The sequence below is a fragment of the Protomyctophum parallelum genome (genome assembly GCF_964188405.1).
Source record: "Protomyctophum parallelum genome assembly, chromosome: 5".
NCBI lineage: Eukaryota > Metazoa > Chordata > Actinopteri > Myctophiformes > Myctophidae > Protomyctophum > Protomyctophum parallelum.
The window spans coordinates 54,860,311-54,886,166 of NC_139702.1; the positions used below are offsets into that span (position 1 = coordinate 54,860,311).

Genomic DNA, 25,856 nt, shown 5'->3' on the forward strand with positions numbered 1-25,856 from the left:
ATCAAATCCAGCCTGGTAATTAAATAAAATTTTTAAATGTTAGAATAAATGTAATACTGCACATTAAAGCATTAACACAAGTGGCGAGCTTTCTGATGAAGCTAGTTTACCTCCTTCCTAGCAGAAATATTGACTAGTGAGTACTGTATCAATATTTTATATATATATGTACTGTAAGCTTCCTCCTACGCAATGCAGCACTGTGCCAACAGTGTTGTTTACTTGAATGTACAGTATGTCTTTGTTTCCTGGAAGAAGACTTCACAGGGAGGGAACCTCAGGTTAAAGGGGAAGAGTAATTATATGAAGGAATAGTTAACTATTGGGTAACAGCCTGTCACAGAAAGACTAGTGAGCCACCATGTTGTATTGCAGGAGTTTCAACAAAACCAATTATATAAATATAAATATAATCGTAATATTATGTATTATGTAATATTAGCACCTTTTTCCGTGTACCAGAAGATTGGCAGTGCATTGTTTCTGTAAATTATTTCTTAAAAGCAAGTCATTTGGAAGGAAGACACTCACCAGCTGCTTTGTCCTTACCAAAAGCCTTTCACTGTCATTCAAGTTGCCTTTGTCTGGCAACTTGAAAGTTGCCAGACAAAGGCAATTTGAACGATGTTGTAAAGAAACGACACAGTGACACCGGTATGGTCCTTTAGATACCAACTGCAGGTGAGGAGGCTTTGATAAGTGGTATCTGTGTGATACACACAGTACTGTACAGTAGACATTTTGCCCCCAGGGCCCCTTTTGATGTTTCTAACAACACCACAAGTTCTCTTAATAGTGGTTCCTGTGAAGAGTGAATACTTGCCCACTTTTACTGCCAACAAAGTGATTACTTCAACAAAGTATCCGTGACACAAACTCAGAGCACCACATTCATAATGTACTGTATGTCCCTACGAAACTCCTCTCGCCTGAGGGATAGCTCAATCAGTTTCCCTTAAACCCCCATTTCCAAATGCTGCGTAGCCCTCTCTCTTTTTCTGGCTGAAAGGCAGAATGACATTAAAGCTTAAATAACAGGCCGTGGAGACGAATATTATTTCTCAGAATGCATGTGCACTCTGCCTTCACTTATTCTGTGTGCCCTGTCCGCTTCATATTACGCCATACTTCACTGTGTTTTATTGACCAAGTCCAGCAGATTTCATGAGAAGCAGGAGGGTGAGGAGGAGGAGGAGTAGAAGCAAATAGTCGCTTCTCCTTATAAAGGTAAAATATGCTAGCCTGATTCTGCAGCCAACTTCACTGGCACGGCCGCCTGAGAGGAGCTGCCACTGCCAGCTCTTTTTTGTATCTATCATTATCAGGGTTTGTGTATACCTGGGTAGTTACAGTAGAGTGTCTGGCTACTTCTGATCTACATGGATTTATATACGGCAAAGTGGCCTCAGAGAGAGGGGCTGTTTACTTACGCTGCTATACTTTGGTCAAATATTAAGATTTCCTTCATACCCTGCCTTGGACACACAGTATTCAACTACACAGCACCATTACTAAATAATAAACTCTGCTGAATCAGAACATCTTTCATTCACCACAGACACAGTATAGGAATTTGACTAGTACAGAATGTGACGCTTACTGTGACAGTTACTGTACACCTACTATACACAATACTTCAGAATATTTCTAGCCTTGTTTCCAGTGTCTTGGATTCACTGGGCTACTGTAATTGAGCTACAGTAGTGTGACTCTCTCCATCTCTATAGTAAGCAGAAAATTCATTTTCAAATTTGATTGATTTGATACAATTGATTTGCTGGCTTGAAAATACATTTCTTGTTTACTGAAGAGTTGGAAATAAGGGGAAGAACTCTATATAACTTATCAATAAGGGAATATAGATATAGTAGACTGAGCATAATAAATATGTAACACTTTAAATCACACTATGATCACATGCAATACAATGCATCAGACCCTGATCATGTGGAGGGGTTATGTAGTTTTGCCAATAGTTCTTATTTTTGGCAGTAATGTGCCTGTTTGAAGGTTTTGTGGGTTAGTCAATATGTGCTGTCTGGGCGTGTTTGTAATTTGTGGATTTACACACACACACACACACACACAGACACACTCATGCATGCATGCATGCATGCACACACAGGCGCACACACGCATAAAATATAACAGATACTCAGTGATTTGTGGTTTGCACCTGCCTTTTTTCACTGTCAGGCATGCAGGATTGATATCCTCATGCCTAATTCATACTAGGTCGTGCTTCGGAAAAAAAAGATCTACAAGCTCACAATCCGTCCCGGTGCGACACGTTGTGAGCTTGTAGATCTGCTACTTTCAGTGTGCGACACAGGCACGCACGTGTCATGCTCGGCTTAATTTCAGGAATTCCAAATGCGCAGAGCTACTTCATGTTAAGCATGATAGAACAAGGAGCTGTAAGATCTTTATTATCTTAGCAACCTAAAATATATTCCTGGCATTACATTTTATAGCACATTCATTTATTAATGAACATTATGATTGGCCATATAAATTGCATGACAAGTCCAGAGTTATTACTGGCATCCTGGTAAACCACTTCATATCAGTCAGTGTGCCAGCCACAATGGCGTCTTGGTAATCTGCGTCACATCCGGCTCGAACCCAATAGGCCGCTAAAGCAATGGTTATCAAACGTTTTAATTTCACGGACCCCAGTTTTGTGTGTACTGTGTATACTGGGTCTGTATACAGGATCCAATAGGCCAATAATATGACAGTGTACAGTCTTTGGCATTCAGTCATTCTGTCATTGTTTTGCTGATTGTTGTCGTCAGATCAGGAGTGTCCGCCCCTGGGTTGTTCATTTACTTAATGGACCCTTTCATTCTCTGTGCTTATTCGGCATGTAGTTCTGACCTACAGTATTTTCTGTAAAACACAATTTCTATTGGTTGTGATCACACTGGTGATGGCTTAGAGCACGAGCACATTTGTTTATGCCCATAACAAATATATGGAGGTATTTGTTTTGTTACTTGCCTCAACCGTGTACCCGATATAGTGGAGTTTAAAAGATTGGAAGCTGTGTGCGCTACTTCTCTTTATCTGTGTGGAATGATGTTTTCATCACCAGGAGTTCAAGGTTCAAGGTTCTTTATTATTTGTCTCCTGAGGAAGAAATTGGTCTTAGACAAAGGGCCCGCATGTGTAGCCCTTATGTCCATGTCGCCGCAGTGCAGCGCCAAATACATCTTTCTTGCATCGAGGCAAGCAAGAGGACAAACATGACGTTACCGTGTTATAGCCTAAAGTCCTAAATTCATAGTCCAGACATAGCTCACACAGTCCAGCACTCACTGCAACAATGTAATAGTGGACCTCAGCATTATGTCTGACTGGACATGGCTCGGCATGAGACTGCAAAGACATGCACTATCACAGTGAAAAGGTATTGCAGCTGTTCTACCTTTATACTTGGCAAATGTAATGAGCTTTATGTGCTTTCAACTTGCACTTGACTAGCAATAGGACCAATTAGAACAAAACTACTAAAAAGCAAAGTTAGAGTGACTTTAGGGATTCACTGAAAAACACATTTTCGGCACACATATGTGACCGGGGACAGTGGTTTAATATACAAGGGGGCCATGGTCATTTTTCAGTTCTTTACATATTATGAAACTGCACACTGTAACCTTTCATATGATGTATTGCTCATTGAAATTGGGGGGGAAATGAAGAAGATATGACCATGTCTGGATCGAGTTGTTTACTGCAAGACGAATGCGGCTGTTCTACGTTCTTTTTTGATCTTTTATGACATCCGCAATCAAAGTTTATTATTTTCTCCATTTCTGCTGGTCGGTCGGTGTCCACTGCTACATTATTAACTTCTGGTACAAGTAAAAGCGAGGCGATGCCGACCTGTACACCACCCGGCCCAGCTGTCCCTCCAGACTCGTCTTCCTCGTCGTTATCACAACACAAACTCCTGTTGATTTGATCGAAAACAACGCCATGGTCTTCATCATCCGTGTCAGATTCATCCGTGAGCTCTAAACCCGGGTCACTGCCACCGTGTATGAAATCTGAAATAAATGTTCCCAGGAGATCGTCTTGTGCCTGTCCATTTAAAGCGTTAAGCAAGCGTTCCAATTCAAAGTTACTAGCCATGATCACAAATAAACAACAAGAATGATGTTGTTTTTACTGACAGCCTGAACACGTTGCTACTTATGGCCCGGCGGTGATCGGCTACGTGAAACTGGAGAACAATACATACTGTAGGTATGGCCAATCGAAACAGCTCTATGTAAATACGTGCAGGAATGTTCACACCCCCAAAATACGGAAAATAATCTTTCATTATAGAGACATTTTTGCAACGTCATTTCAACGACTTAATGACACTAAAACGACTTTCTGATGGAATAAAAACATTCTTTAACATTCCAACTGTGTTAATGTGGCTAAAAACGAAAACCACCAAAAAGAAAGAAAGAATGTATTTCGTTATATTGTGACATAACAGAGTTGCCGACTTGTGGTTGAAATCACTGGCACTGGTCACATATCAATTACATATCAAGTGGACATTTCAGTTGTGAGCCTCCTAACTTGTGGCAGAGGGACAGTAGCATTATAATTGACAAAATGTATACATCCCAGACACTATGTGGGACAGCTTGCGACCGATTGACTAGTTCTAGTCCATTGCCTCACTGGACATTTATCCCATAGAGTGATGGGACGATACTGCTGCTTATAATTTCAATAAATGACAGTTATCGTTTACCGATTTGAAACATATTCAGCAATTGGTGTACTAGAAGCTTGTACAACAAAACATTATCGGTGTAGTAGTTGAATAATAATAACCATCACCTGTTATCTGTTATTCTGGTGAAGATAATTCATTTTAATGAATACAAATAAAAAATTGAAAACAATTTTCAGTGAAAAGGTTCAGATGTCCTTTAATGCTGCGTTCACTTCACACTAGCGGCGAGAAGCTGACAGGCTACAAGTCCTTTTCAAAGGAAGCCATCAACATAAATCTACAGTGATGCCTGACACTTCGATGCGTGACTAGCATGATGCACTACAAATCAAAGTTGACCTGACCTCAACTTTTTCCATCTCACCATGCATTGGAGCATCAATCAATCAATCGTGTTTTTGTTTCACCCTTTCCACTACCCTCTCTCACAGCATAATTCCTGCTCCATTCGTAGAAGAAAAACATATTCATGTGTGCTATTCCAAACCCTTTTCATTCTTACCATGTGGATTGAGCAACATTGTAACTTGACATCAATTTAGCTGGCCACTCTTGGCCGTTTTGTAGCTTTGTTGCCACAATGGGAACACAGCATTAGACCGTGTTCATTTCTTCCATTGTGCAATGTGACAATGATTGGTTGGGTGTGAAACAAAGGAAGAAATGGTGTGCACTGTGCACTTGTTTAAAACGATGTGTAGACTTTCTAAAAAATAAAAAATAAATGTCCTTGACATCTGAGACACAAACAAAGCAAATAATTCAATGTTTTATTATTATTATTATTATTATTTTTCCTTTAAAAACAATAAACAAGACTCTTCCAGAGCCAACAGTTGTTGCTGAACCATAAATTACTATTCTGTTGGTGGGTGACGTTTTGTCGACACACTCGGTAAGGGAGATTTATTTATGTACGGATGTCAAGGCAAGTGCGGCCGGGAGTGTGAATATTTTGTGCGAATCAGGCTTTAGACATGATAATAAATAATAATAAAATAATGAGATTTGTAACTCAGACCATCACCCACCCACCCACTCACAGCCTTTTTCCCCCAGCCAACTAATGCAACGTTTATAGCCACTATTGTTTTCAACGTTTCCCAAACTATCTTGAGGCAATGCTCAGACGCTTTAGTGACATCACCATTTGGCAACTAATGGAAGAATCATGTGAACGTGGCACAGTGAGTGAAGGAAACATACCACAAACATCTTTCCAAAACCACAATGTAACCATTAGACAACACAGTTAGATTTCCTAATGTGTGTAGCAGGGCAGGAATTTGATGGAGGTCATGAAGATCCATTTTGACCTTCTGCTCCTCAAAAAGAAAAAGACTTGAGGCCATAGTATCCTTGAAGCCCCGCCCACACTGACCCAGCTGATTATATTGTTTTCTCCTCTCCCTGTCAATACAGTTTTTAACCGCTATTGTACTTTTGTCGAGATTCTGAATTCTTAACTTCCCCCATCCACATCTTCAAATAAATCTAGTGACTCTGATTAGTCCGGGATCATCTATGAACTTTTGACATTTATATTACGGTAATTTATATTAATTGATTGAGTCATTAATTGATTTCAGAATACATTTTTATTGTCACATCCTGATCCCATTACAATTGTATTGTGCAAGCTCATCAGTGTACTTAAAGATGGATAAAGAGTTAGAGCAAACGAGAAGACGGCAGGATTGTTGCTAGATGAAACCGTTCAAGGAGTCTGGTGTTCTTTCTCCTGATACTCCTGTGTAGTTTGCCTGGCCATGGATACAGCAGTGTTGTCAACAGGCTATGGCTAGGGTGCCTAGAATGTAGATTGTTTTGAGATGTGCGTGCTTTCCCTTTGGATTCTATTTGTAGGGTGGTCAATGTCCCTAACAATTATGTGCATCCTTAACTACACATTGTCTTTGTATTTCATTGATAGTTTTTTGTATGTATAAACTTTATACTTTTTGTATAAAATTAATACATACATAGTATTGTTTACATTTTTTATTCTACTCATGCAGTGGTAGCATGGGTTGACCCCCTCTGACTATGTTGGCTTAAGTTATTACATTTGAAGATGTTAATTCTTAAAGGTATATTCAGTGATTTCACTAAAAAAACCCTAGGTTTCGTTTTTGGCTGGGACCTAAGCCTTTCGTCCAATCAGGATAGAGAGTCAAAAACGAAACCTAAGGTTTTTTGACCCCCAGGGGTTAACTGGGGACAGGGAGGAACTCCTTATATGGTCAGCACACTCTATAGTAGAGAGGATTATCACAACAAAACAAAAAAATAAGTGATATTTGAATTAAGTGAAATCACTGAATATACCTTTAACATTAAACTAAGAAGGCTTCAATGTTTACGTCAGTATTTCTGAACCGCAGCTTGGAGTGTCAGCGCCCACCCCATTTGATTGACTGTTTAAGTTGATGGCATTTCAGGAAACTATACTGTGTACCTGTCATATTCCATCTATCTTCCATATACTGTAGGCTCATTGCATTCACAAGCATAGTTATCACACCACATTTGGTTATGGATTTTTGGCAGAAATTGAGATCCAGTCAGAAATTTGAAATATTGTGGAATCAAGCATGATTAGCCATACGTACCATTGTGTGTCCCTAATTTGAAAGACTAGTGTCTACTTGGGATTGTCAGGAGTCAAAACACATCCTAACCTCTTTCTATTCCTGTCTGTCGACCGTCTGAATAAAAGTTAATGGCTCAAGATAAAGTTACAAGACAGCAGACCTTAAATGATTCAGACACTCATCTCCTTCCCGTTCTCCTGGACAGTAAATGTTGCCAGTGACAATAATTCTCATTGACAAGGCTATTACATATAACACCAGGGAGGGCATAGAGTCCAATCCACCCAGGACGATGTGCTAGGGAGAGGTCTAGAGTTAGGAGGGAAATGCTGATGGCTACTTAGTTAGGGACATCAAGCTGCTGCCTGAATAATGTTTCTTGGCTGTCTTTTTGTTGTGCCCTTGATACATTATTGTTTTGTTGATTTGCCTCGGTGAAGGCCTTGGGCCAGCCCTGTTAGGGCCCTGTAGTGCCGGGCCTTCATTTTCAGGCCTGTTGAGAACTCTAGTTTTCCGGCTGCCGGGTGCGGATGCGCTAATAACTTTGGGGCGGGCCCGTCTAGAGTTTTAATGGACAGGTATCAGTCAAAAGGGAGACATTGAAGAGGATGGACGGGTGGGGAGGGATCTACATTATGGAATGTCAGAACAGGTCAGCTCCATATAATGGAGATCTAAGGGTTTGAGGTCAGATGTAGAGATGCAGATCTAGGTGATGATCCAGTCTTTTCCATGCATGGCTATCCAGGGTTTGATGAGGTCAGTGTCGTGATCTTCATATACAGTACGTGATGGACTGATGGCCATATACAGTACAGTGTGGAGCGTGTCACGAGGCGTGATGGACAGATGGTCTGACTGTAGTGCTGTACAGTAAATAGGCATTGGTTTATTGTTCACACTGTGAAAAGCGTTCATTATAAGAATCCTTATTCGTTGTTCATTATAAGAATCCTTATTAATTTATGTTTGCTCAAACTCAAATTCTGCACATCAAATACAAGTAATTGCCCACCCACTTCCAATCCAAATCTAATATCTGGACCAAATTAATGTATTGCCCCATTCAGAAGACTTAACCTCCTAAACCTAGTGGCATGTGTCCACATTAGTTCATATTTCTTTCTCTGCCTTACAACTTTATGTAAAGGTTAGTGAGGGATAACACCCTCAGAATATCAAAGACTGCAGTAATGGAACATGAAAATGGGGAAGGGCTCAGCACTACAGTGTTTTACCTCGGAGCCAGACATTCATCTCAACCTGACATTTTTTAATGACTTGTCTCCTTTTGTGATTCTCCCCCAAAACCGTTGCCTAAGGTAGACTTTAACTTTCTTCTCTTTGGAGACTGCAGTGAAACACAATTTGGTTCAATGTGGCCAGCCGGCTGGATGGCTGGCTGACTGGCTATCTGGTGTGTTGGCAGGAGCAGTGTGTTTACTGATGATGTAGCAGCATTTGGCTTCACGGGACATTAGCATCCGTCTCAATGAGTGTGCCTCGGCAGGGAACTGATGAGCTGTAGTTATAGACACTTAACGCTGAGGAAAAACAACCGCAAGCTGCCGAAACTACTCACAGCACCGCAACATTCACATTTATGCACACATGACACAAACTGGAACACCAGGAATTCGATTTGCAGAAATGGAATATTGAGTTTGAAAGACTATCTGTATGATTTCACAGTACTATTAAAAATCTATGAGTACAATACATTTCTTAGGAGCAGCCAAGTCTCTGCCAGCCCGAAGGCTAATTGTGTAATTTTGACTCTGTTTGTTAACTATGCCCTTTTTTGGATTTTCATCCTCTTGGGATAATCCCAAGAAGGCTACTGATCACTCCCACCAAGTGTTAGACAATTCATCCATCCATTCTCAATTTTAACCTTGACCTTGATTGTGATATTGGCCCTTGACCTTTTCAAAGGTAAATTCAATGAGCTCTTTATGGTAGCTTGCTGAGAATTCAGTTTCATGAATGGAATTAATTGATAACATAAAAATGTATTCAAACTAATGTGAATGCTTCTCTTTTTGATAAAAGAAATCTTCATTTTCACTTCCATTTCTGTCAAAGATGCAGAACCACACCATCCACCCCCTAGCAGTTACCATTTTGCAGACAGTTGTTATTGTCTGTCCAATGCTTGATTTGTGGCCACAGGTTGTGGCTCACAAATGCCTTCAGTACAAAATGACCGCATATTGGTCAAGTCTAACAGAGAAAGAAAAGACCCCACAAAAAAACAGAAACCATTCCTGCAAAAAAGAGTTGTCTGGTTACATTGGAATGCCCAGCTGAGCCTGGGGCTGCCTTGTTAAAGCAGCTATCAATCTACTTTCCTATATCCCTGCCTCTGTTTCACTGGAAGGAGTGATTACATGAGGCATTCATCGCCCCAGGGAGGGACAATGTGCTTCTCCCTGAAACCTTTCTGCAAGTGGGTGAAGAATCTCAGACCACCACCGCTGTGTTTGGCACTGGAATGAACCCCACTGAAACTGAATCTGTGCGGTCCTAACCCATGGGAGTACCCCGGACCCCTGCCTATCCATGACACCACTGTGGGGCCTTGGAGGAGAGAAAGGGAAATGATACATCTTCTATTTAGTTTCATTTGAGCCCCAGCCAGGTGCTAGGTCATGTCACGGGACTCTCATTAGCCAGGCCGGTCGTTAATGTGCATTGCAAACAGAAAAGAGGCTACTAAAGGAGAAAGGCGCTAGAGAGTGAACAACCTAGTTGGAGGGGAGAATTTTCAATTCACCCCCAAATCCTCAGCTAATCCAGTGAGTCCCCTTTTCCCCTAATCCTCCTCTGTACCCAACGTGAGTGGAAGGAGAATGAGGAGGGATGCTAGCCCAGAGGCTTTAGAAGCAAAGGAAAGTAAAAGAGAGAGAGCATGAAAGTTTTCTCTCTAAGCCTCTATTTTGGAGCATGCACTCAGGATGGAGGGAGGGTCCACTCTTTGGAATCTAACGAGTCTGTACATAACTGAAATGGAGCGAGGTGGTGCTCAGTCAAGGTGTTCGAGACACTACTTTGAGACTGAGAGTATTCATGACTATTCATTGCCATGGTCAATGTGCTGTTTGCAGGAATTGCGTGTGAGCATGTCACGTTCGACCTGCGAAACCTGCCTTTCACATTTGCATAAGCTCCCATGTTTTGTGCCCAAGGAGATGAACTAGTGGCAAACGTTTACAGAAAGGTTGCAATTTTGCCCTCATGTCGTAACTTTACTGTGCAGTGTGTACTCATTAACCCTCTAAGACCCAGCGTTGCTTTTTAGCAACAATTTTATTTTATTTAATTACTAATTTTTTCTGTTCTTTTTTCACCTAAACGTCATCAGTGATGTTCATTGCAATGCCATTTCAATGCCATTGGTCATGATATTTGCATATAAATACCCCCCACAGAGGCTGAAATTCACACAAATTAAAAATGACTATGACTTTTGACCTTTAACCCTAATAAAAGTAGGTAAAATAATTGTAATATATGTTTTTTTGTGATCATTAGAATGTCTAGAACATGTTTTATTCATTATTGTGAAAGATATCCCCAAAATGTAAATTATTAATTTATTATATTATTATATAATTATTATACATTTTTCATCAAACTTTTATTGTTTATTTTTTTTAACATATTTTTTGTCTTAGTCATAGTAGTACAAAGTAGTAGTAAGGTTGAAATCAATTTTTTGCAAGTAGAAATTAATGCGGGTGTTAGAGGGTTAATGAGTTCAATATTTATTAATTTGGTCATCCATGCACACGCACAGCCTGATCGGACAAAAGAGCAGATATCAGCCTAAATCCTACAAGAACATTGAAAGATTTTACCAAAAGACTGAGGGAAGCTAAATGCTGAATTATTGTATGTTTAAGTAATGTTTGTGTACTTCATTGTTATATTACTGTAATGTACTAATGTCTATGCAATGTTTATTTATTTAGTTTGTTTTGTTTTCTCTCCATGGCATAATTAGGTTGTGTTAGTGAGTTGTTCATGGGTTTGGTGTCATTGAGACGTGAGTTTTAGTTTAGTGTAAGTTCCAACCAAGATAATATACAAATTAAGCAAACCACAGTGGTAAAATATAGTATGATGGATGACAACACAGAAAGAAGAAAGAAATTGTTTGTTGCAGATGAGATACTGAAAAAACTAAAAATATAAAAAATATCCTTCTTAAGAAAACAAACATAAGCCAGTGATTGTGTTCTTATCGAAGCCTTGCAATCATAGTGATGAAACGCATTGAATAAAAAAACAAGACAAATGTATTTCAGTATTTGGCTGAGATGAAAACCAAGTCACCTCGCCGCAAAGGTCAACAAGGGATATATTCCACAGCAACCTTCTTCAGTATGAAAGTCACAGCCACTGTCTGGGGGGAAATCGTTCACGACTGAGATTAATAAATGTAAATATTCTCATCTCCATGTCCCCTTGTTTCCCAGAGATTGACATTGAGAAATGTGTCCGTGACTCCATCACTCTGTTCTGCTGGACACCGAGGAGTGCTACATACCGGCAGCACGCCCAACCACCTAAAGCAGCCGCTGACAGTACTTTCACAAAGCTGCCAATGTACTACGCCTCCGACTACCAAGACATGCCCAGGACAGACCTGGTGAGAACTTATCATCGCACTCACTCACTCACTCACTCACTCACTCACTCACTCACTCACTCAAATACTACAGAAAAACACCCCACACTGAGACATCAGAAATATCACTGTGATTGCTGGTCATATTAGTCAACAACAACACACACACACACACACACACACACACACACACACACACACACACACACACACACACACACCTGTCATCCCACAACATTGTAATGGGCTGTATCCTATTTTAGTGATTGCATGTTTCTATCTTTGTTTACTGCTGTCCGTGCTCGTTATTATCTGGACTTTACTATACTTCTCATCATCAGATTCAGCCACAGTGGCTGAATCACAGAAGCTTGAAAGCTTTGTTCAGTCTTCTCTGTGTGCTGGAGGAATTCATTGACCTGACTTGTTATGCTGCAGTGGTGGACCTTATAGAATCCCACTTCAAGCAATTATCTTGCATCTATTCTGAATCACTGCAGATAATTACACCAACTCATTATTGGACCACTCTTTGGAGCAAAAGTGTGTCAGCCGCATGTGTGTGTGTCTGTGAGTGAGCGTGTGTGTGTGTGTGTATATGATCTGTGCAATTGTGCATACACGGAGTAGTAATAATTATTTAATAGTTATCAAGTTATTTTTGTGTTTTGTTATAACACAATTACGATATCATATATCATGCACACTTTGCACTGTATATGATATAGTCCCGGCTGTTTAAAAATATGAATCCTAAATGACTTCATATATATTAAAGCCAACCGATTGATCTGTTACTTTACTTACGAGCAGCAGTGTTGTTAACAGTCTTGTTTAAATTATTATGTAGGTCAGTGGAAAGAGACAGGAATAGAGGGTTCTGTGCAACACTGAAACACAGGATGTTGCAGCCAGGTCTGCACACGCAGGTAGAGGTTATGACCATGCAAGCCTGATTTATACTTCACCATATGCCTTTGATGTGCATTGAAAATGAAAATAAATTCATAAAAGCTCAGAGTGCCTTGAACTCTGAGCTTTTGTGAATTTAAGGATCATCTAGTAAACATCATTAAGCGTGATACCAGATTCAGTGACTGCTGAATCTTTCTGCAGGTCTTTTGCCAAATAAAGACCCCAGGTGCATATTTTTGTATTTAACAGGCTGTTTGTGATTCGAAGGATGCCAGCTTTAATCAGCAGAAAGTGTAGGAAAATCATGGTATGAAGATTGAATCGGAAATGCACCCAATCAACCACTACCATCAATGTGCCCCTTGAGCAAGGCACTTCAACCTAAATTTCCTTTTTGGAGTGTCTCCAACGACCACAAGTGGCAGACTGTGATCGTGTTTGGTATCTCCCAGGCTTGGCTGTTTGTAACGGGGTTTCTGGGAACTCATGAATAAACGGATAAAGGCTAAAGGGAAAATACATAGATTAACAGTGTCCAACGTAAAATTGTGAGTCTGAAGTCGCATGAAATGTTTTCCTTCTCGCTACGGTGTGTTGTTTTGTTCGAGGTTTCCATTTTCCCAGCTTGGATTGGTAGCAGACTGTTGCCATCCATCAGGTCTCGCCAAGAATTTACGACCGGCCAGACGGAATAAATTCTTAGACTGGGAATCTAAGCCTGACATGTGGTTAGTATGGACACACTGGATATCTCTGTGATAACACTGTTACCCATGTCTCCACTACCAAGTACCAACACACCCCAGCCCCACACAGTAAAATCCTCAGGGTTGATTTCACTTTGAGGAGTGAAGAGTGCACTCTTTCTGAGTTATACGAGCACTAAGGTATACAGTATCTTGACTTAACCCATTCAGGACGGGAACCCCTTTTGGTGTAATTTTTTAATACATGCTGTCCACTTCCTTTGTAAGTTTGTATATTTTCTGCAATGACAGACCTGAGATCGAGACATTATGTTGACAGAGAGCGAGGTAGCTGAGAGTGAGACAGCATGTTGACAGAAGGTAGGGTAGCTGAGAGTAAGACAGTACAGTACAAGTACCTGTATGCTGACAGACAGTAGGATAGCTGAGAGTGAGACAGTATGTTGGAGAAGAGAGGATGGGTGAAGTCAGCAGGGGTACATGAAGTCATGGTGGTTAGCATTTTCAAGCACTACATCACTCAGAGCTATGACTGAAGCAGACCTGTGATGGTGCTTTAGAACAAGTTACAAAGCAATATCAGATATAAAGCTTGTGTACCGTAGTACTGTAGATGAGTTGGATCACTGTCGAGAGCAGGTGTGGGGTGAGGTAGTTCTATTAGAACACAACCTCTGAACCATCTGGATGTTTCGGGGGCTTTTCTTTATATTTATATTGGTTGGAACTTGGAAGGTGTAACAATCATCCCACTGACACATCCACACACTCGCCAATGAACTTAAATCTTCTCAACAAACAGGTTGTCTTTCTATGTCGGTACTCATCCACTGTGGATCCTGTGGATTTGTGAACCTGCTAGTGAACCTGCTAGTCTTCATTGCCTAATAAAAAGGGCTTGTATTTGCCCTGTGGCCAAATATAGTTTTCACATGCACTCCAAAACATAGTCCCATAACAGCAGCAGATGTGTGGTGTGGTGTATTCACTGATGTGATGCCACGCTTCAGATCAACTCCTTGTTAGTTTTTGTGCCCTGGCCCTGTTTGCCTTTCACACCTGAGCGCGTTGCACCCAGATACCCAACGCTCTTGTCAGCCCCATCTCTTGTGTGCCCAAGTGATTGCTGTAATCCTCCTCATTCAGCGTCCTGTGCAGAGGCTCATCTGTATGGGCAGTAGCATTGATGTTTCTGCAACCCCCTCAGTCTGCACTCGTTCACAAGACGTACAGACAGAACACAGCATAGTGGTTAGGGATGCACCGATCCGGCTTTTTGGCATTCGATACCGATTTCGATACATGGGGGTCCAGTATCTGCCGATACAGAGTACCGATCCGATACCCCCCACAAAGAAACGTAATAACCTATTAAGCTGTATGCCTCACTGTGTGGAGTCTGGAATCATTATTTTGTGTAAGGCAACATCAAGGCTTGACTTAAACATTACTTTCCCAACTTTGTAAAACAAAATGTAACAAACACAGATATAAATGCACTGAATTATTTATTAAATGACTGTGCAGCAATTAGACCAGGTTAATGTGTGCGCAGGCTAGCCTGGCTGCATTCCACATGTTATACTGTCAATACTACACTGCTGTGTCACAGAGGAGGTAGAGTTGTTTTCATACTGTAATTACACATAATTATCGGATCGGATCGGATAATGGATCGGCCCATTTGCCACCGATACCCGATCTAGAATTTTAGCCTGGATCGGTGCCGATCTCCGATACGAGTATCGGATCGGTGCATCCCTAATAGTGGTCAAATGTCAAAGGCTCATAACAGCTAATGACTATTTGTTTCAAGACACCTATATGGTGGCCCCAAGGATAAAAACACTAGAGAAATGTTGTTGTGTTTTGAATCTCAGCACCGCCATGTACATCTGTCCACTCACCTATGTCCCCTTGCACTCGCACGCATGCGCGAGCGTGCGTACGTACGTACGTACGTACATACATACATACATGTGTGATTGTGTACCTGCACAGTGCGAGTGCGTGCACATGCCCAGTTGCACACAGTCATATCTAAGCAACAGAACATTGGACAAGGACATTTAGCACAAATACATTTTTAACTAGAAAAGTCGTAATAAAAATAAAAAATAAAAAATTGCAAAGTGTGGTTGCCGCAGTCGCTTACATAGGCCCCTCCCACTAATATTTTTGCAAGAAACTGTTAAATTTATTGTATTTGCGGCGCACCCTATGGATGAAATTGGAATTGCTTTTGGTTAATTAAACCACCCGCGACATCTGATTCCAATTTGGGACGGATTGGACATTCCGTTCGCAATTTGTGTCATTTTTTGTAAAGCGGGCCCCTCCCACTAACTTCGGACGACGATTACGGCCGAGCGATACGGACTGCCAAAAGACTGCCTGTGGTGTTTTAATCGGATAGGTCCAGAGATCATGTGTAGTTGGACAAAATCTGTAGGAGGAGAAAAAAGTGTGTTTTGAAGAAAATTCTAATTTGGAGGAATTTTTTTCCTGACGAAAAACGCAAAGTGGGATGTTATAGCGCCACCATGAGGCCGACTGATGTAATAATTCATTCAATTAATTTTAATAATTATTATGAACCTCCAAAGTTTTAGTTGTACAGGTACAACTTAATACTAGAAAGGTCACAATTTTGGAAGATTGCTAAGTGTGGTTGCCACAGTCGCTTACATAGGCCCCTCCCAATAATATTGCCAGCCAATTACAATGTCACTTCAACCTTGTGATCATGTGTAAGTAATTTGGAGGGGATTTATCCCCCAAAAATCATGTTTTTGCACCATACAGTTACATTTTTAGCATTTGCGGCACCTCCTGGATGGATGAAAATGTAATTGCTTTTGGCTCTGGGTTGATTAAACCATCCGCGACATCTGATTCAAATTTGGGGTGGATTGGACATTCCGTTCGTGATTTCCGTTCGAGAAGCACAACTCTAACGTCAGCCCTGTAATTAGGCCTTTATATGTCTCAGCTCTGCAAGAGTAAAACAGTGCCAGCACTATGACAGGGCCTCAATGGGAAAGACCTATGCCCGAACAAATTGCTCTATCGCAAAAAGTAAAAGTCGAACGCAATTTCGCTCGCTGTGTGAGTGGCCTGAGACATTGAGGTACAACATGTGCGATTGTGGTGTTGGTACGATCAAAATGTGGTTATAAGAGCGAGTTAAGTATTGACTTCACGATAATTTCCTCGTAAGAATCATACAATGGAGGTCAATGAGCAGCTTGACTGTATGTCACTTAAAGGGCCGTAGTTCACATTCTTTATGTCTCTGTGCTTTGGTAGTCACATTGTGTGAAAGAGGACAAGTGTGGCTACAATATCACCAAACATGCGTGTAAAGTGAATATTTCGGCCGGGACGACAATTTGTTTGGTACATTTTCAAGGAAATAATTTGAGTTTCCACCCTCTAGTCTACAAGGCCCTAAGGGGGCACTAATTAGGCCAAACGGCCTGCGATGGAACTGCGATTTCGGAAGGTCTGAACCACGAATCACGTTTCTACGACAAAGTATAAATAATTTGCTAAAGATTTTAATGATAATATAAACTTAATATTAAAAAGTGATACCAATAATTATACTTCAAGTATACTACGTTAGTGCCACTGATCCTAGGTCGAACACAATCGATTGATTGATAATCTGACCACACTATCACCATGAGTCAGTGATTGGCTGGGCCACAAATTAAATCAGGTTAATAATAATGACTATAATAGTCAGCTATTGGAAGGCACAGCAACCTCTTTTTCTAGCCTCTTGCTGCTAACATGTTGGACTTGCAAATACAGTAGCTCCAAAAAAGACAATCTGTGAACGCGCCATGGTGACCATCCACCATCGTCACTGCCCGGCAAAGCAGTTTCAGGGCACCATGTTAACAAACTGAAACTCTACTAGGCTCCATGTGCAAAAATGTTTTTACAATCTGACCCGACTGTCTCCAAAATTAGATCATGCTGCCAGTGGCACACTTAACCCATTTAGGCAGTGGCAGCCTGGCAGGATTACTTTATCTCTGAAGCCGGGAATGTGTGCACATCTCCTTTTTCGGTACTTTTAAATTCTGTGAAGTTTCTCAAAATTCTGTGAAGTTTCTCAGAAAGACCTCAGGTTTTAGGGTGTCTTTCATAAAACTGCCGTAGGTCTTAGAAGTTTTAGTTTAAAAAAAAACAACAACTTAGAAGGCCTTTTCAAAATCGCCCTCGAGTCTAAATGGGTTAAAGTATACCTACAGTATGTACAGTACACTACAGTATGCATTCAATCCACATAACAGCGGTTTGTGCTGTAGAAGATAACTTAGTTTTGTTATCTCTATGTCAGTTATGTAATTTACAACTCATCTGATTTGCCATAGGAAAATAATTACTTATTTGTTCATTTAGAACATTTTTCCACAAGTGATACAGGTTACTGAGAGGACATTGTGAAGCATCAGTTAATTATTGTATTTCTGGCGGCACCTTTAAATATGATTCCATTTTAGCTTCAGGCTATATTCTAATGTCAAGGATTTAATTTGTCAATATGCCATTTCAGCAATAACTGAACACAATGCAAGAAAACCATGACCTTCCCCTGCTTTGATGCATCACAAGTTGCTCAGTCGAGTTGCTTATTCAATACTCATTTCATTTCATCGGCTGAGATCCAGAGACACCAAAGATATGTAAAATGTTTATGTCTGGTCCCTAAAACTTTAGTGGGTTCCCTTTTCTGTCAGCGAAAAATACAAATGAATTCTCGTTAAGAGAGACTGCCCTATTAGAGAAAAAGATTTTCACTTCACAAGGATAGAACCCTGAATTATAGACTGGAGAATGTATGGGGAAAACCTTTCTTTGTGTGTGCATCCGTCTGTGGGTACACCCGTCTTCTTGTACTAGTATGTTGTGTGCGTACAATGTCCATGAGCCTGGTGCATGTGTGCTGCGGGAGATAATATCAATGTCAGCGTTTTCTCAGATCATGGCCTCAATTATACTACGCGTTGTTCTGGCTCCATGCCTTGCAGAAGAAATCCCTTTACCGCTGAAGAAATTCCCTAGAGAATAGTGCCCGCTTTTTAAAAGCGTCATATGCCGAACGTCTTGAATTGCATGCAGGGGCATAATGCAGAATATATTGTACTACTACTTTGAAAACTCAGCATGATTTTTATGAAGGAAAGCATATGCAATTTAAATGGGTCATTAGCATTCTCAGGCCTTATTCAGAGCCATTGACACATTTAGCTGCAACCATATCCATGGTTAACATTACAGTACATTAATGTAGCTACTGTTCAATTTATAGAGCTCTCCAGAGGTGGGGACTTGGACTCGAGACTCGAGACTCGACTTGGACTCGAGTCCCGATTTTGATGACTTTAGACTTGCTTGATCAAATCAAAAATAGACTTGGACTTGCTTGGGACTTGAATGCCAAAGACTTGAGACTTGACTTGACTTGAACGCCAAGGACTTGAGACTTGACTTGACTTGAGCCCTCTTGACTTGAACATTTTCAAGTCACTTAATACCTTACAGCATCTGATTATCTTTTTTATGACATGTAAAATGGTTTGGTATTGATAAAGGGATGCCGCGGATCGGATATCGGGTCGATATCAGCCAAAAAACGTGATCGGGATCGGATCGGACTACAGCGAAAATGACCGATCCATTCCAAGCACTGCAAGCACTCCAGTCCATTCCAGTCCATTCCAGTACTCCACTCCAGGACTTTATTCCTCCAGCAGTGTGCGCTACAGAGGCATTGGCAGCCCCAGTCACACTTCAGTGGCAGTGCTGCACAGTGCAGGCTGCTAGGCTAGCCACTAGCCATTACTGTGCGTGTGGACAGTGCACGGTTTGGGGATCAGGGGTCCCCACTCCCAGCCAAATGATAGGTTCCATTTGTACACTCTAAATTGACATTGATTTTACAATATAAACAAATACAAAATAATAATTTGGGGTCCCAGAGATACAAATTGCTGGGTCCTTAAAATTTTGTGCATAATGTGCATAATAATAATAAATAGTATGGATAGAAAAAGGCATAGAATACAATAAAATAAATTTGATCAGATCGGTATCAGACAGTAATCGGATCGGTTTTGATGATTTTAGATCGGTATCGGATCGGGAGTGGAAAAAGTGGATCGAGGCATTATGTAACATTCCTCTTCTACCCTGGATTTGAACACGGTTTCAGTGCAAGTAATGACATTTTACCATTGTAATAATAATAGCCTACTTGCTCAGGGGAAACATTGACTTTGTGTCAGATCCTGTGTCTCGGTGAGACATGACCTTTGACATGATCTAAATGGCTCAATAGAAGAGCAGAGAGACAAACTACAACCACCACATTGTACAGAGTGGTGCTTTAAACCCTGTCCTCACGGAGGAAATTGAAAAGTACAGTATCTGCATTATGTTGGTAGACTCCAGAACCCTTGTTTAATAATGGATGCAAATTGTGGAAAATGCTCATGATTTATGTAAATCTTTACATATCATTAATTAGTATTATGTCTTGGTGGGACTTGTTTGGGACTCGAAACAAAAGGTAAGGACTTGGTTGGGACTTGAAACAAAATGCTTAGGACTTGTTTGGGACTCGAAACAAAAGGTAAGGACTTGGTTGGGACTTGAAACAAAATGCTTAGGACTTGGTTGGGACTCGAAACAAAATGTTCAGGACTTGGACTTGCTTGGGACTTGAATGCCAAAGACTTGAGACTTGACTTGACTTGAGAGCAAAGACTTGAGACTCGACTTGGACTTGCAACATAGGGACTTCCTCCCACCTCTGGAGCTCTCACAACCAAGCGTCTTCTGACTCGTATCACAGGACTGGATATACAGTAGGATAAAGCCGCAATCCATAACTTTAATGTCTTATGTGGTATTCCAACCACTATGTGCTAACCACACCCACAGCTGTTTTTGTATGTAATGAGGAGAGGGGATGATTTTAGAATGTCACTAAAGCGGTGTATTTCGATTGGTCCTTTTGGCCTGTGTCACAAACCGAAAATAGAAGATCTACAAGCTCACAAAGCGGTGCACTGCAACATGTTGTGACCTACACGCAAATGTCAAGCCAGTGAAATGTGTGAGTGTCATAAAGCCAGTGGAGGCTGGCAATGCCTGGCATCACAACATTCAAGTCCACAAACACAGCTACCATCAACCCCCAAGCATGGAGAGTTTGGCTGCTTATTTCCGCTGTGACTTTGTGTGTGCATAGAGTATGTGTGTGACTGTAGTATGTATAGTTCTGTCCTCATGTGCACCAAAACTACATTAATGAAAATCTTGCATTACATTCTTCCACCCCTTATCGCATCTAACAGAGGCAATTTTAGGGTTAGAAAAAAGGGGTTATGATTTGCGCTAGGGTTAAGATTAGGCTACGAGATAATAGCCTCTGTGGGGGGGGGGGGGGGGGGGGGGGGGGGGGGTGTTGATATATACCATCTGGATAGCTGCCTGAGGAACAACTCCAATGTGTTGCATGTCTGTGAGCCATTCCTGTGCTTTTAAGGTGCTGTTGAACTCCAATGTTTTTGCTCTATTTGAGGAACCTTCTGTTTCCCTTTTTCACGTCCTCTGGACTTCCATTCTTTTAATCATCCGTGTGCCAATTCATTGTATTTTGTTGTCTCCACCAGGCCGAATGCATGGGGAGAGAGTATGTTTTCCACTCTGTCCGTCCAGCTAATCTCCAGCACCGTTAACCCGGTCGGTGACACATTTTGCACGCATACTCCCTGGATGCCAACGATGAACCTCTGCCCCAAATTTTCCAGAACGGCCTGTTATAGCGCCACCAGGAGGCCGACTTTTGAAAAACACATTGTTTTATATTACTACTCCAGATTCTGTCCAAAAATCCCCCTATAGTCGTGTTCAAGATGGAACTGTCCGATATTTCAGATCCCATCCTAATTGGCTAACATTGGCTTTCAAAGTTTGCAGGATTGGCCCGTTTTGAACAAAAAGCCTCAAATCATGAACGGAGCGTTTTACGTGAAATCTTTCAGACTTTCCTATACTAGGCTGAGGAATATAATCTCACCCTTTTCACATTGGCCTGTTCTAGCGCCACCAACAGATGGATTTTTGCAAATCACATTTTTGGAACAAAATGCCTCAAATCATCCAATTGCCATCCAAGGCGTGAGAAGAAATGTCACCCTTTTCACATTGGCCTATTATAGCGCCACCAGGAGGCCACAACCTGACCATGCCTTGGTGGAGCCCTGTGCCCCGAGGGGGACTTTTTCTAGTTTACTCTGTAAAACACATTTATCTATTATACTATTCTTCATTTGTGTTGAAATCTCGGCCACAATCAGAATTTTTTAAGTGGCTCGACAGTCGTCCAGCCATCTATTATAAGAGGGTCCGTGTCTCTGTGTCTGCACACCGCTGAGCCGATCTTATACCTACAAATTCATTACCACTTTCATTAACCCATTCTGACCTGAGATCAGATTCATACAAGGTTTCCGCCGGACACACACTGGTCTGACGAACCCATTCTGACCTGAGATCAGATTCTAAAAATGTCAGTCGTTCTTCGATTTAAAAAAAAATAGCAGACCTACAAGCTCGTATCGCGCCACTCGGTGGCGCGATACGAGCTTGTAGATCTGCTATTTTTCAATAGCTAAAGCATAACATGATGCCAACACCAAAATGGGTGCCCGGTCAGAATGGGTTAAATGAGCCGGTACTGTATGTCAAACATAATATTGCCTTTTACACTTGCCTTTCCATGATAGCTCAGTATCTTGTAACATGAGCATTATTTGGTTTTAGACTAGTCTTCATTTCATTAGCTCCTTTTGTGACTCTGTCGCTAGCCCAGTTAGATTATCGACTCAAGTCAACAGTTGACAGCAATGTCTTGATTGACGTGTCTTGACCCTGACCATATATCTATCGTTCAATTATTTTTTTAATAATGTGTACAGAAAAGATTAACTTTGATGTAGCAATCAGCTGAGGCCCTGTTTCTGTTGGATCCTGAGAGGGCCATATCTATTTTCTTTGTGAAATCCAGAGAATAATCCTTTAAAAGCATTCCTTCACAGATTTTACCCATTCGATTCCTGTCCAATGGTGTCTTGTTTATTTGAACAAGGTGAACATTTGGTGGGTCCCTCCAATCCCATGTAGCGGAATTTCAACCGCCATATACTGTATCTGAAACTGTATTTTGTCTAAACTTTGATGGTAATTGCTTTAATGACTGTGTTGCTAAAAAAGACCACAAGGTCAATGTCTACTCCTTTATACCTTTTCATTATCTCTATTTGCACACACACACACACACACACACACACACACACACACACACACACACACACACACACACACACACACACACACACCACTACACATTCTGACCCATCGGTTTGTCTCTCACTCTTCTGTTGTGTTCATGCCAATCAAAACTGTTGACTGTGAAAGGTCTCCACGCTTGTCTGAGAGTCCTGGGAGAGATATCTGTATTTCTGATTACATTCAAATGCCAAAATGATTATTATTGTTTCGAATTTTTAATTCGTTTTTATTTTGTTTTTGAAAAGAGTTAGATTTAGTCTCGTTTTTTATTAGTTTAGTCATTTTAGATTCTTTTTTCAATTTTAATATGGAATATTTGTCAGGAGAGAGATTCCAAAAGGTCAGAAAAGGTATTGTTGTGTAAATCCTGCGCAGCGAATAGAATTTATAGATCTATGGGTAGACATCCACAAACTGACTGCTGCACGGTCATGGATCTAGGTGGATGTCAGGGTCCTCTATATCTGAGGGCACCGCATGCTCTGAAATAATATACTTCCAGTACACTGGTCTATGAAAGGCAGACGCCTGCTGGCACGCCTGGATTTCTTGGGATCGTGATAGATTTTTGCACGGTGGCACAGTCGGTACTGCTGTCGCCTCACAGCTAGAAGGTCTTGGGTTCGATTCCAGCTGGCCCACTGGGGATGCTGTGGGTGCGTGCGGCATCAGTACAGTGCCCATACCTGAGGCGGGGTTGGTGAAATGGCCTTTCTGTGTGGAGTTGCATGTTCTCTCCGTGTCCCCTAGGGTATAGGTAACCTCACAAAAATCATGCAGTAATCCTGGTCTCTAAACTGCCTCCCCCTGGCCAGCCGGGGCGCCTGATGGAGGGGAAAGGAACTGGTCGGAATAACGTGTTCCTTCCATGTGCTACGTCCGGCCGGGGAAACTCTCCCCTGTAAGGTGAAAAGAAGGAAGCATGAGGTCAGTCCGCTGCCCCCCCCAGGTTGGCAGAGGAAGTGTAGCGCCCAGGATTACATTAGATAATTGACACTGGGGCCCCTTTTCCACGGGTTGTAATTGGGAACCGGTTCAGTTCAGAACCCGTTTTTAGTCCATGATCCAGATCTCCAAAATTGGAATGTTAATTATGAATTGAGTGGGCAAAACCATGCCTATATTAAATTGTTTATAGGATCAATATATGTAAATTAATATATGATAACCCTTCCACAGGAATAGCTTTTTCATATTCATCACACATTTTGTAAATGTAAATTCCAATGTAAACTGGAATTAATAGTTCTCACCATGAAACTTCCCCAGTTGATTACTTACACGAAGACAATTATTCATTGTATTACACATTTTCTGAAATTGTTAGGTTAGGTTTTATGAAGGAAAATATGCAAAAAATAGAAAATATGAAAAAGCTAGTACTGTAGAAGGGTTATCATATATAAATTTATGTATATTGACAATTTAATATAGGTATGGTTTGCCCATTCAATTAATAATTAACGTTCCAATTTCGGAGGTCTGGCTCACTAAAAACTGGTTCTGAGCTGAACCGGTTCCCAACCGGTGGAAAAGGGGTCTGGGTGAAAAATGGGTTGCAAAATCATGGGATAAAAATGTTAGGATCAAAAATGTCTCATTTTGGGTGGAAATGTTTAACCTTAGTGGGATGTACGTCAACTACTGGCTAGGAGGATGAAAGAACTGCCTGTTATTGCAGATTGATCTTTTTCATGATGTTATGCATCAGTGATATAGAGCTCAGCTCTGACCTTTACTCACCCCCGCTGTTTTGTCTTTCTACAAGAATGTGGTGAGTGTGAAATAACTCGATAAAACAGCTTGATAACTTGAAATGTCAACATTAATTTAATTGCAATTGGCAGGTTTTCTAATGTTTTTTCTTTTTCGTTTGTTTTCTTTTGCATTCTTTAATTTAACTCTATATTTAGGGAATATGTTATGTGCTGAGCAGGCATGCTTTTTAATAGTAACACTACTTCGCACATTTTCAAAAGATTTTCGCAAATCCTGCAGACGGCAGCCACAGTCATCTAAAGGCTGTGACACATTGAAAGCGTAATTGATGGGAGTGTCCCTGACATGCGTCAAGAATTCACATTGGAAGCACATACAGTATACACACATACGCACACACCCTGGGAGTTCATTGTTTTATTCACTCTCTTCTCCTTCACTCTGGTCTTTGCCAGGCAGCGTCAACATTCCGAACCAAGCTCTGGGAGACAGGTTTTGACGCGTCCGATTGATGGCTGTTGCAAACGCTCTTGATAACACGCGCATGGCTGACGCCTGACAGTCTGTCAGGGCTTAATGTTGGGAACAGAATAGCTCCACTGCATTATCTGGTGTAAAGTGCTTGGCTCAAGGGCCTAAGCCCTACTACTTACAGGATAATTCTTTATTAACCATTTTTCTTACCTAATAATATGTTGTTATATCCAATAACGAGTGGTACTGTAGAAGTGAAAAATGACATAACTCCAAACAGAGCACACTGCAGCTCCGACCGTGGGTCAATCGCTAATTTCTTATTTAGATCGCTTGACAATTTTTGTTTTACTTTTACATCTGTGCTCCATGATGTGTGATATGCCTTCAGTGTTTTGTCACGAATGGTCCTTCCGCCTACAGCAGGGAGACTGCCTCCCTGCTTAAAGCTACGCGATAGATAATTATTATTATTATTTTTTCGCCACTACCAGTGGTTCATGGATCATCAGAATTTGGTAATAAAAGGGCTACTCTGGAATTCTCCTTTAGTCCTGCAGGTTGAAATGCCTTAGTAAAGGACACTTTGATTTCAGAAGAAAAAAATAGGATAGGATGGCTACTGGGCTATCGACGGTATGGACAGGGCATCGGCAGAGCCATTCTATGGAGGGGGAACCCAAGGGCACACATCA

The 25,856-nt window shown here is 41.1% G+C and overlaps 1 protein-coding gene across 1 annotated transcript in view; it reads left to right on the plus strand.

Moving 5' to 3' along the window:
• The window catches only part of tbck (TBC1 domain containing kinase), a 93,999-nt gene that overhangs the window by 44,902 nt on the left and 23,241 nt on the right, over window positions 1-25,856 (plus strand). Inside the window, exon 23 of the mRNA XM_083766219.1 lies at window positions 11,820-11,992. Coding sequence (XP_083622345.1) covers window positions 11,820-11,992 — 173 coding nt within the window. The remainder of the gene's footprint in view (window positions 1-11,819; window positions 11,993-25,856) is intronic.